The sequence below is a fragment of the Anguilla rostrata genome, chromosome 14 (assembly GCF_018555375.3).
Source record: "Anguilla rostrata isolate EN2019 chromosome 14, ASM1855537v3, whole genome shotgun sequence".
Classification (NCBI taxonomy): domain Eukaryota; kingdom Metazoa; phylum Chordata; class Actinopteri; order Anguilliformes; family Anguillidae; genus Anguilla; species Anguilla rostrata.
This window is the reverse complement of record NC_057946.1, coordinates 41,003,560-41,017,461: the sequence shown is the minus strand read 5'-3', so window position 1 is coordinate 41,017,461 and position 13,902 is coordinate 41,003,560. Positions and strand designations below refer to the sequence as shown.

The window sequence follows — 13,902 nt, the reverse complement described above, 5'->3', positions numbered from 1 at the left end:
CGCTTTTATCCAAAGCGCTTTACAATTGATGCCTCTCACTCACCAGAGCAGTTCGGGGTTAGGTGTCTTCCTCAGGGACACTTCGACACGCCCAGGGCGGGGATCGAACCAGCAACCCTCCGACTGCCAGACAACCGTTCTTACGTCCTGAGCTATGTCGCCCATATATGACCACTCCGTCTGGAAAGGGACATCTCTACGCGTAAAACCAACGATAAGGCTGTATATTTACTCCATATTTAGTCACAGAAATTGATAGTAGAGTGACATGGTATCATTTTTAAAAAATTCATCTTGTTTATTTCAGTGTTCAGTGAGCAGCGTTTTTTTACAGCTGCACTGGCATACCTTTGGCTATTGTTGGCTTTAGCTTGTTGCTACGACGGAATACGAATGTTTTCATGTATGCCCAGATCGACACTACTGTCCAATGTGTCATGCGTGGGGGGTGTAGTTATAGATGAGACTGTAAGGAGGGGGTGCTTGGTAAATGCACAACCAGCGCGACAATGGTGGTGCTGCGAAACTCCGTATTTGGCATAGTTGTCCTGAATCATCTACTAATAAACCTAGAGCACCGAGTTTGTGTTTTCAACTCATACTTTGGTTGCAGGAGTACACAATGTCTGAATTTAATAATTCAGGCATGCCGGCGTGCCGACCACTAGCGGCTTTGTGCTGAGAGGTTAAACCGGTGGCCTAACTTGCTGCAGCACCACAAATGGTGCTAAATCTGTAGTAGGCTACCCATGGCTCCAACTGACCCTTCGCTAAGCCCCTCCCTAGAATGGCCATTGTCCAATCCTAGGTTAGCAACCGTAACTAGATGCAGGTGGCCTGGCAAACTTTTTTCAGACGAGAGCAAAATGACGCGATCGTGTGCCTATGGAACCTGCAACTCCGACAGTAGGTATCCCAAACGTTTAGAAGGGGGAGTTGTTTTTTTTGCGTTTCCAAAGCCAAAACCACAAGAGGAGAGATGCCAGACGTGGATTGAACAGTGTGGGAGACCTCATTCACAGCTAAATCCATCCAAAATCAACAAGAACACCTTCGTCTGCAGATGCTAATGCTAGCTAGCAGACAGCAAAGCTGGCTGAATAATGCACTAATTAATAATTATACATAAAAATAAACTAATGCAAATTAATGGCTGACAGTATTCCTTCGAATCTTTCTTTCTAATAATCTTATTTTTTTATTTTTTAACATGGATGCTCCGTTTGGGCAAGGACCAACTCCAAGGATCAGCTCGGAAGTATCCTGGAATATACTATGCGCGTAATGTAAATTTTCTGGTAGAAATTAATAATGAAAGCAATAAAAGGAGCCAGGTTTAAACGTTATCCTAAAAATAAATTAAACCATATATTGGCTTACCCTGCAGTGCAAGAACATTGTGGCGCCTTTATATAGTGGTCGTGCACATGAACTGCCAAAACGTGAGGTGTCTGACTCTTGCATTGCGATCGGTGCACTTTAGCCTCTGTTTTAATGTCATTACTGTCACTCCTCCGACAAATGATATCATGAATGTAGCCTTCGAAAGCATATTGCAGTCCTTTTTGTCTACTTCTCTCTGATATTTGAAATGAATTATTCCAGAAATCTGTAATAATTTCCTTTGGAATATCTCTCGCTGGTATAATTGATAACTCCATATTTTGATATGGGGGTCTGAAAGCTTGTCAGGCGTAGCAACAGTAACCAAGGGGGGCGGGACTTAGCGAATGGTCAATTCTGAGACTTTCGAGCTCGGGTTGAGCTGAATCACTCAGTGTAGGCTAGCATGCCCACGCCAGCTAATGATGTGACTACCTGCAGTAATTATTTTCACAAAAAATAAAATGTAAAGGGTAACATTTTCTTGATTAAGGATCTGTTTCAAAGTGTGATTTTTCTGCACCAGAGAACATGCACACTGAAGCACGGCTGTCAGTATGTGTACACAGTTGGAAGCAATCTGATTTGCTTGCATCAGCTAATCAAGTCTAATGACTCAGCACAATGATTCCTTCAAAAAGAATGGTTCGTTCGCGAACTGCACACCGCTAATTATTATGGATCCCAACCGAGTTCTGGGCAGTGGGTGGGCAGAGGGCGCAGACACTGCATTCCGAGCATTTTGATTGGTTGTTGGTATAATTTTAGAAAAATTTGTCTTGTTTATTTTGTTATTCAGTGAGCAGTGTCCACTTTACTGTATTGGTACATCTGAGGCTACTGTTGGGTTTATCTTGTTGCTCTGACGGAATATGATTTTTTAGAGGTGAAAGAATATTTTTATGAATGCCCAGATAGACACTATTGTCCAGTGTGTCATGGGTACAGGGTGTAGATGCAGTTGCAGATGAGACTACAGGGAGGGGATGCATGTTAAAGGAACAACTGGGTGTGACAACGGTGGCACTGCAAAACTCTGTATTCGGCATGGCTGTCATGTATCATCTACTAATGAAACCAGAACACAGATTTTCTGTTTTCAACTCATAGTTTGTTTGCGGGGGCAAAGAATGCCTGGATTGCCAAATCTAGCCATGCCAGCCTGCCGAACACTAGGGGGATTGAGCAAAGGGGTTAAACAATGGTTGCCTGCATAATGGTTACCCGGAAATAGCTTAGTTTAGCTTACAAAGAGCATTACAAAGACATTTTATTGTGCTTCACTCAGTGTACTAAACACGTTTATACGGTAAACAGAATAATTAATTGCACCAAATCACACTGTTGTTGGACCATATGCTCCAGTAGCCACACTAGAAAGATCACAATGTGTGATCCTTTGTGTCAACTGCTAGTTGCTAGCTAGTGTAACAATGTATAACTATACACAGGAACTTTGGGGCCTTTGGCGCCAAGACCACGGGACTGAGTCATGTTCATCTTTAACTTCCTTAGTCAACCAAGGAAGTATGTGCCTGTCCCCTTCCTCTTGTGACCCTGCAATAAACTCCCTGTGTGATCAGTTTGGGGCAAGGACCACCCCCCTTTTTGGAGGAATGGGGAGCCCGATTTAACAAGCTTAAACATTAACGCAGTAATCAATGGTCTGTCTATCCACATTGCATTGACTGCTCCAATACCACAAGTCAAACAAATGTTTGTGTGACCAAAATAATAGACTAATGACATTAAAGAGATCACACGTGGGGTTCCGTCACGTCAGTGACTTTTGAGCATAAAAGTCATCAAAAAACGTAACAAATTTTCTCTGAAGTAAGGTATTGTCCTTAAGAACATTGCCAGACTTTGCTGCGCTTCCCAACTCGCACCATGCTGGAGACCTGCCTGAGTTGGCCTGCCACCATCTACAGCTGTTTGAGGAACACGTATCTGCACACTTTTCCTTCGTATCTCCCTTGCAGCTGGGCCCAAGTGGAAGATCTGTGCACATCCGTTATCTTGACTGGGACCTGCCGCGACCCCAAATTCACAGAAGTTTCCCAAGTCTCTATGCACCTGCCACGGACCCCTGGGACCTGCTGACGAGCTGAACGAGCATCACGTAACAGAATTAAGGACTGGCCTCCCTCATTATCACCGTTAGGTATTGAAATGCATTTTGTTTGACACTGACATCAAATTATAGTATAGAGTAAAATTTGAAATACCTTTTGTTTGTTGTGCGTATGTTGGTCAGGAACAGCAAATTCCCTGACCTTGTTGTTTACGTAGTTAAACTTTATTTTTATTTTTATGAGGCTGATATAACAAATTAACCGAGTTACATAGAGTAGCTTATCACTAACCAATAACGCGAACCTATGTTAAATGGTAGTACTGCCAGCCTCTTATATTTAGCCATCGCAAAATCATAATTTCCTCCAATAATCTTATTCACCATATTATACACATTATTGTTTTCAATTAGCCTATTACCAACTCATTTTTCATAACCAATAAATGTATATTCTTTATTTCTAAACCGTTGCCATGTCTGTGTTATTTCAATAAGTTGGGCTCTGCTGATGTGAATTCTGATTGGTTGTTGAAACTCCATTCATCTGAATAAACCTCACAACACTAGTTACTGTAGCTAAGCGTGTGCAAAAAAGTGAATGTTACCTTTGATTGGTCAAGGGCCAAGCTAATTAGTCTTCAAAGTCAAGTTCAAGATCATTTTCCCACGGCTAGCTACCGGTAGTCTATGCTTGTGATCGATAGATAAGCTAGTTAGCCTACGTTAACATCATGAAAATACATTATCCAAGTGAAAATTAAAAACGGAGAGAAAATTTGAAGATCATGGTTGGTCTACTCAGAATCAATAGATTCTGTGTTCTGCTTCTGCTGTACTCTGTTTGGGAAAAGGGACAGCAGTCTTTCACAGGATGGGTTCAGAACCTGGGAGCATCTCTCCCTGACTTTGCAGGAACATGAACACTCCAAAGCATACTTCAGGAACATGAACACTCCAAAACATACTTCAGGAACATGAACATTCCAAAGCACACTTCAGGAACATGAACACCCCAAAGCACACTTCAGGAACATGAACATTCCAAAGCACACTTCAGGAACATGGAGAGCTGGCGACAGTTAGAACTGCGCCTCCAAAAAGTGCAATCGACTCCACATGCCTAGAAATGAGGTTATTGTAGCAAAAGCATTGTCGGTCAGTTCAGTTCACTATCTCAGTAACAAGAGCCAAAATGAGCTGAAAACCCTGATCACCGACAAAAACCTTGAAGCATTCCAGAACGAGTGAAAAAGGCAAAAGGAAAAGTACTTCACCGTCATCATGGACTGCACACCTGACGTAGGCCACTTGGAGCAACTGACCATCACCCTATGCATCGTCAACTGTGAACCTTCTGAAGCTACTGTCTGCGAGCATTTTGTGGGGTTTATGGCTGTTGATGACACCACTGGAAAGGGACTGGATGAATAATTTCTACAGCTCTTGGATAAGCTTGGCCTGGATATAACAAATTGCAGAACGTGACAGTGACACAGCTTTAGCAGCAACAAGCCTGGCAAAAGAAATTGGTTCTTGGAGGTTCATTGTGAGCATTGTTGTCTGGTATGATGTACTCTATCAAGTTCATCGTTGCTGCAAAATGCTTCAGAGTCCAAGCATTGCCATCGACATACTCAGAGAAGAGATCACAGGGGTGCAGCAGTTCCTCCAGAAGTAAAGAGACAACGGCTTTAATCCGCAAAAACAGATACCCGAGAGAATCCGAAGAGTGGCCCGTCAGTTTAGCTATGAGAGCAGAGATGAATTAATTCACACTCCCAAGGAACGGTTCAACTGTGATTTCTTTCTGGCTTGAGTAGATTCAGCCATTGAATTAATGAATTAATCATTGCATTTATATAGCACTTTTCTGAACACTCAAAGTGCTTTACAGTGATGAGTGGGAACTCACCTCACCCACCACCAATGTGTAGCACCCACCTGGGTGATTCACGGCAGCCATTTTGCGCCAGAACGCTCACCACACATTAGTTAAGGTGGAGAGGCAGCCTTGGCAGCCTGAACAAGAGATTTTCTCAAATGGAAGATATTTACTGCGTGTTTGAGTTTCTCTACAGCATACGGGAAATGAAGAAGGCTATGGAGGAACACACGTTGCTTGCTCACGGCAAGAACCTTGAGGCCAGACCCGGTGACATCGCATCAGAAGATGTGGCAGGAGAAATCGAATCTGCGGCCATTGTCCTGTCAGAAAACCTGTCAGCTTTGGATATTCTGGAACACATTCATAAAAAGAACTTGTTGGAGTTGTATCCAAATCTAAACATTGCATTACGTCCGCTCGTCACAGTTCCAGGAACTTTCGACTCAGGAGAAATGAGCTTTTCCTGCATGAAACTGATCAAAACCTACCTCAGATCGACTATGACCCAAGAGCATTTGACAGCGCTGGTGCAAATCTCCATCGAGCACAAGATCACCCGAACGCTGGACAGTGGGGCGCTGATCAAAGCCTTTGCAGATGCCAAGGTGAGCAGAGCAAATTTCTAGCCTATAACCAGGTAGGATATATTCCTCATTCTATTAAAAGCTATTTGTGCTAGTTTAATATAACTTTAGCGTAACTGTTCTTAGCTCTGGGCTGTGCTGCAGAAAAAACTTTACGTTTCAAAAACGTCTGTTACAATATTTACATTTCTGAATAGTTAGATCGTTTTGTTGGTTTACAGTTTGAGTGACTGGCTGTCTAAGACCATGTTGGCATATGTTTCATTTTTATTTTACAAGGTTATCATATCACTCGAGTTGAGGAGTTGCAAGATAATTAGCTTGTGATATACACATTGTGATCTGATTCTCTCTCTCTCTATGTCTCACTGTCTCACATCTCATTCTCCTGACCCAATCATTGTGACACACAACTTGGCAAACCTGGCTGAAGACACATTTGCCAAACATGAGTCATTCACAAATTTTAACATACATTGCATAACGATAAAAGATGTTGTTTCCGTTCATTAACAAAAAAATGTTCAACATCTACCATGTTGTAAGTTGTCAAAGACAGCTAATTGAAGTGTTTTTCTTTTTAGTGTGGTTGCCTTTGGTAAATAAAATAGTAAAATAAACAGAGTAATATAAACATAAAATGACTTTGAATTTATTTTTGTTTACAGGTATTTGGTGGGGGGGTTCTGTAGGTTCTGGGGTTCTGGGTGTGGCAGCGGCCAGGGGCCCCCGTGGTAGTACTTTGAAATGGGCCCCCAAATCCTTAGCCCCGCCCCTGCGTGGGGCGCCTACCTGTCCCGGGGTAGCTCCCAGCGAGGGTCCTGAGGCAGCTCGTACTCTGACACTCCAGACAGCATGGGTGTCCCAGAGGAGGAGAAGTGTGACGGGTGCACCAACATCCCCCCTGAATTTTGGGAGGAGCTGGAGTCCACGGACACCTGGGGAAAAAGGAGCAGCAAGTTACACCTCCAGTCTGTATTATGCATAGGGTGAAGTTACCCTCTTACTGAGACAGATGTACGCAAGCCAAACCTCCAGCTACTTTCTTCTACCTGTCTGTGCAGTGGAATGCTCTTAGCCAGTCTGTGGACAGCTAGCTGGCTGTTGCAGTCAATCTTCTTGGAGGAGCCTGGCATTTTGAGGATGGTGGCGATGGCCACCATCACAGAAATGAAGAAGAATCCTGTGCAGTAAATAAGGGCGTCCAGGTACATCTGGCTGGGCCACGCTGAGGGGGGTGTGGCTGTGTGAGGCCAAAGGGGGATGCAGGGAAAATAAGTAAGCACACATCCACAGAAATCACAGTACATTCGCATTAAAAATGATCACTTTTTGTCAGATACCACACAGATTGGAAACAGAGATGCATTTTCACACAGATACACATACAGTGCCTTCCATAATGTTTGTGACAAAGACATACTTTTTTGTGATTTGGCACTGTACTCCACAATTTTAAATTTGTAATAAAAAATAAAAAATCACATGTTCATTTTCAAATTCTCAGCTTTTATGAAAGGGTATTGTTATACATTTTGGTTTCACCCTGTAGAAATTACAGCATTTATTTGCAGATACCCTCATTTCAGGGCACCATAATGACTGCAACATAATAATTTAATATAAATGAAAATTGTCATGTTTAGTACTTTATTGCACATCATTTGCATGCAAAGACCAGACAGGAGAGCACTACAGTAATCAAGCCTGTTAGTAATAAAACCATGCATTATTTTTTCAGTATCAGCCTGAGTGAGAAACGGTCAAACTCTAGCAATATTCCTTAAATGGTAAAAAGATAATTTTTTATTTTTTTGACATTTCTGATGTGTGCCTCCAAATTTAAGTCTGAGTCAATGATGACACCAAGGTTTTTGACCTGGTCCTTGTAACATATCAAGCACATTGTTATTGCGAAGGAATTTATTTAGCTGATTAAAAACCAATTTTTCTAAAATATTACTTAAAAAAGGGAGGTTGGATATGGGCTGGTAGTTACTAAGAACCAAACAATCCATGTTACTTTTTTTGAGAATTGGTTTAACTATTGCAGTTTTGAGTACCTCAGGAAACGTGCCTGTAAACAGGGAGTGATTGACTAAATCTAATAATTCCTCTGATAAACAGTCAAAAACATTTTTAAAAAAGGTGGTGGGGATGGGGTCAAGAGAGCAAGTAGAGGGTTTCAATCCAAATGCCACTTTTCTAAACATTCCTGCATCCACCAGAATGAAATGATCTAAAGTGCGTTCACAGTGTGCAGCAGTACATTCTAAAATGTTATTATCCGACCTCGTTCGGCTGGTATTCATTCTAATGGTCGTGATCTTATCTCTGAAATAGGCTGAAAATTCATTACATTTAGTATTGGAGAAAAAATCACAGGTGCTTGGGGGAGCGGGATTAATCAGGCTATCAATAGTGGAAAACAGTACTCTTGGATTGTTTTAATTTTTGTTAATGAGTTAAGAGAAATGAGCCCGTCTGGCCTGTCTGATGACCTTGTTATATTCGGCTAGATGCTCTCGGAATATATCGTTGTGAACTTGCAGTTTTGTGTTTCTCCATCTACGTTCGGCTTTGCGACAATTTCGTTTTTGTTCATTGACAGTCTCATTTCTCCATGGAGGCTTTCGTTTCGAAGAGAGCTTTTTTAATTTGACAGGTGCAACAGAGTCAAGGGTTGACCGTAATTTTGTATTAAAATCATTTACCAAGTCATCAACAGACGATTGTCGAGTGGGGATGTGCAAGTTATTAATGCATGCGGAAAATTTATCAGCCACTTCAGAAGTAAGATAACGTTTTTTCGCAATGCGCTCAGTATTGCGCAGAGGCATTGGTATACACACAGTAAACTGGATACAATAATGATCAGACAGTGCAACATCCATAACTGATGAAATGTTAACAGTAAGCCCCCGCGTAATTACCAAGTCTAAGGTATGGCCACGATTATAGGTTGGGCCACTAACATGTTGTGTAAAACCCAGATCATTCAATAAATGAATAAAATCAATTGCCTTTTTGTCAGTCGCACTGTCAATGTGCATGTTGAAGTCACCAATGATAATGATCTTAACATAACTTGTGTCGGTAATACACAAAAGCTTTGAGAAATCTGTTAAGAAATTGGGGCATTGCTTTGGTAGTCTATACATAGTTATTGCTAGTACGGGAGACTGACATTTCAATACAGAAGCGTGATATTCAAAAGAACTAAAAAGAGTGAAAGAAATGCTCCTACAGTCTAGAACATTAGTGGATATGGAGGCTGACCCTCCGCCCCTCTTTCCCTGTCTAATGCAATGGGAAGAAACATAATTTGGGGGGACGTTTAAATAAGAGCAGCCGGTGCATCAGTATTGAGCCAGGTTTCAGTTAAAAACATACAGTCTAGGTGACGTTCTGTAATTAGGTCATTAACTAAAAAGGTTTTATTAGAGAGGGACCTGATATTTAAGAGTGCCATTCGCAGTTCCTCCGGTCTGCATTGCGCCGAAGAATGCTGCCCAGAGTCAGTTTGTGGAACTAAAATCAGATTACTCACATTATATCCGTGATGTTTAGTGGTATGGAAGTAGTCAGATCGAGAGGAGATAACAGTCTGTATAGCAGCGGGAGGCGTTTCCATTGTCGCAGGTAGTCAGGCAGTGATGCAGCTCTTCATGTTAGCGGAGAGCATCTGTGCACCTCTGTACTTAGGGTGCAGGCCGTCCCATTTAAAGAAGGCAGGGCGCTGCCAGAAAAAGTCAAAGTTGTTTATAAACGAAATCCCCTTCGTTTTGCAGGTGTCTTGCAGCCATTCGTTTAGTGCGAAAAGTCTGCTGTATTTCCCATATCCACGCTTGTAACATGGGAGAGGACCAGAAATCACCACGCTCTTTCCACTGGCCTGTAAAGTGCTTAGTAAAGTGTTAAAATCCTTCTTCAGGACCTCTGACTGCTGCGCTGAAGTGTCGTTTGAGCCAACGTGTGTGATGATTGTCTTCAAGTTCTGATAATCCGTCAGGAGAGATGGCAGTCGTCGATTAATATCCAAGACCCGGGCACCGGGATGAGAGTGCACAACGGTGGGTCCGAGGGCAGGGTGGGAGATGGACACATCCCGGACGATGGAATCCCCCACTACGATGGTGGCGGTCTCTTTATCCAATTGGGGAGGTGGGGGGCTGAGGGCTTTGAAAAGGTTTGACAATCGGAGCTCCGGGCGAAATGGCAACGACAGTAGGTAATTCCTCCTCCGCTTACCGCCAGCATGCTTCCACTGGGCCTCCGCGACCTGGGGAGTGGAGCAGGAGCTTGCTGGCGGTGCCATAGCAGATGACCCTCTGCCCAGGGCGACCATCTGGTCCAGGGGCGGGAAATGGTCATCGTTCTCAGGCAAGGGAGCCTCCGACATCATCCCCGTGGTGCCTAGCCGAGTTGAGCAGGCTGTGAGACGTCCCGGCAATGTTGTTTCAAAAGCCTCCTGTATCCTGGAGGATTCCTTCACCAGGCTCAGCCGCTCCTCAAGCACCTTATCTCCCGGTAGAGTTGGATAACAGTGGCTTTCAGCTCCAGATTCTCAGTGCATTTACCACACTTAAGAACAGTGATAAAATCCTCATTCTTTACGACCACCACCGTATCACAGGCCTCACATCTCATCATTTTGTTTTCCATAATAAAGGATGTATCCGGTGGGCTCTGTTCGCCGCTGCTCATGGCGGGGGTTGATAATAGTAGCTGCAGGATTTTTTGCTATTTTACAGGGCGGTTTAAAACCTGATTAAAACCGAAAAACTGTAACTAAAACCAGCTGATAAAACAATAAAACGTTAAACTTAAAAGTTTTTGAAAGTAAAACAAAGTAAAAACGATTTTGTACAAACAAATCAGACGAAGAACAAACAAACAAAGCTATTTGGATCCCACTTCCTGTGTTTGCGTCACGTCTTCCTGTTCCTAATTTTATGAACAGTGTTTCTTATATGTATGAAAATACCATTTAATAAAAACTGAGAATCTGCACATAAACCACACGTGAACTGTTTGATTACAAATCTAAAATTGTGGAGTACAGAACCAAATCAAGAAAAATATTACTATGTCCAAAACCTTATGCAGGGCACTGCTTTTCATAGCAGGAAATGATATCAGCTGGATGGACACACCCATAGAGTAAAGAAGCAAGCAAGAATGAATAAAATATCTGTTTTAGAGTCATTGTCATCCACAGTCCTATAAAAACTCTTACCGAATAAAACGGCAGGAATGTAGTGTGTGAGAGTGTGTTGGGTTCATTTGGGACACAGGGTGGTAAGAGACTGAAATGAAGGGTAAATATGGGCAGGTGAAAACCACCAGGAGAGGAGAGAATCATCTGTACCTCTGAAAACGGTCAGCCATGCAGAGTGGTGCGAGAAGCCGATGGAGTTTCCCACCAGGCAGGTGTACTCTCCCGCGTCCTCCAACGACACATTCTTCAGCTGCAGCACCTCCATCTCCTTATCTGTGGTGTTAAGGCCAGCGGCCTAGAGAGAATAGCAGGTCAAAGGAGGAAGACCCCACAAGGCCAGCGGCCTGAAGAGAATGGCAGGTCAAAGGAGGAAGACCCCACAATATACCCAAAGATGGGGGCAAATATAATGAGGTTGAAAAAGGAAACTTTGAGGGTAGGGTGATGTGAGGGCCAAGAAGGAGAACAGCTCCAATTTCCCATGTACGCAGATATTTGAACCCTCATAATCCAACCCTGCATCCCCTTGCTTGTTTACATAGTCATGAAAAATCTGAGAACACAAGACTTAGAATTGTTTGTTTTTCAATATGTGTCCATATGTATTGGTAAATGGTAACATGGTAAATGGACTGCATTTATATAGCGCTTTTATCCAAAGCGGTTTACAATTGATGCCTCTCAATCACCCATTCACACACACACTCACACACCAACGGAGAAAAGCTGCCATGGAAGATACCAATCACCTCGTTGGGAGAAATTAGGGGTTAGGTGTCTTGCTCAGGGACACTTCGACACACCCAGGGCGGGGGATCGAACCGGCAACCCTCCGACTGCCAGATAACCGCTCTTACCTCCAGAGCTATGTCGCCCCATATGGTATATGGTATGTATGTATGACTGCATATGTGTGCCTAAAATCACCAATAGGGAGGTCTCCCTATATACATGCAACCCATGGGTGGTGCCCAGGGTATATTATCGGGCACCAAATACCTCAGTACATCTACACCTAAACATCCCAAGACCGCACTATGACAACCCTACACAAGAAGAAGTCCTACAAACAAGAACACCATTGGATTGAATTGAATGGTTGACCCATCACAATGGGGGTGGGGCTACATGATTCATCCTGACCCAGCATGCAGCAGAGGTATGAGGCTGCATGGAGCTCACAGTAGCAGAGCCTTGCTAACTCTAGGCAGGGCTTAGCCAAAGCTACAGTGGGTTCCCATGGCACCACCGTCACCTGGGGCGTCTGCCCCAGTAGTATTTGTGTAAAATCCCTTGCTGCGCACACACTGCGTGATGAAGCTTTTTAAAGCTGTGTTTAACAAACAATGACCTATATGTTATATAGCCATAACAGGCTTTTATAAAACGTATGTAAACAAACAGTAAAATCAAGTTTCAAACATAGGCAAATGTTTTTATAAATAAAAAAACAGTTACTCATCCTTACTCTGACCTGCAGAGTATGAACTGCATAAACTCCACCACCACCCCTACCTGAGGGACACTGAAGTCAATTATAAACTGAAAAAAAAAAGTTTTTTTAATTCAGAAAATAGTTCCTCATCTTCATTATGAATTACTGTATGCCATGAACTCCTAATTAAATGAAAACTACAGAATGCAAGGCTAATATGTTTTGTTGTTTTTTGTGCATGACTGACCGTATGTTTGTTAGCCTGAGTGACTACCGTCTTCCTATTGGTCTCCCTTGCCATGTATGTGTCTGTCAGACCTCTACTCTGAGAAAGTCTGCCGCAGGTTCAGTGTAAATGACTTGCATAACACCATCCAGCAAATTTTCATCAAACCACAGTAGTGTAGGTTCTGTTCATCCATCTTGATTCAACACTACAGCCTCACTTCACATTCGCATGATCATGGTTGGAAAGACTGTTGATCAAATGGTGATTGCAGTATGCAACTTCCTATACCCAGGCCATTATAAACGCACTCTCTTCAATGCTTTTCTCTATTCTCTGCTTGCCAGGCTGCCTAGAGGATGTGCACCAAGACACACCTAAGAACACCTAAGCCTAACCCCTCGGAGAAAGAGATAAATACATGGAGAGACACAAGTTCTCTCTCAGGCCACGAGTAGCAGTTTCTAACTCTGAGTCAATGTGTTATTTTAGCATAGTTAACGAAACTGCATCCACCAAGGAATCAGTTTATTTACTAGCTACACTTTGCTACCATTCGACAACACAGCAACAAGTAAACAGCCAACTACATGTAAGTAGCCTACATTAGTATTATCTTCCTGCCTTCCCACCTTCCTACTGTGAATCCGCACAGTTTACAGGAACAGCTCGCCAGCAGTAAGACTCACAATCACCCAGGCATTAGCTTAACAAGCTTCTGTTTGTTCTTTATTTTCAATGGCTGTCTAACCCTTCAGATGTACATTAGCCATCAATACATGCCATTTTCCTTGTTCCTAGGCCATGTTAGCATCACTATCTCAAGCCTGGTTTGTACTTCCATCCATCACAACATCCTTTGTTCTCTCCTGCACTATATGTACTGGTGAACACATGTATGTACAGTATATCCCCTACACTACCTGTGGTGCTTACATATGAGGACTGTTAAGACGTGCTTTAATTATCTACACTGTTCTCAAATATATATGTAGCAACTAACAACTGGATCACAGGGGTAGATTCAGCTATGGTCAGTAGGTGAATTTTGAACATGCATGCAAACACATTCGCTCACACACATTGACCTC

General features: G+C 42.8%; 1 protein-coding gene across 1 annotated transcript in view; it reads right to left on the bottom strand.

The window, feature by feature from the left end:
* Positions 1-13,902, bottom strand: part of fgfr1b (fibroblast growth factor receptor 1b) — a 73,394-nt gene that overhangs the window by 17,083 nt on the left and 42,409 nt on the right. The window contains exons 7-9 of the mRNA XM_064308328.1: positions 11,301-11,445; positions 6,982-7,172; positions 6,722-6,867 (exon numbers count right to left, since the gene is read on the bottom strand). Of these exons, the coding sequence (XP_064164398.1) occupies positions 6,722-6,867; positions 6,982-7,172; positions 11,301-11,445 (482 nt within the window). The remainder of the gene's footprint in view (positions 1-6,721; positions 6,868-6,981; positions 7,173-11,300; positions 11,446-13,902) is intronic.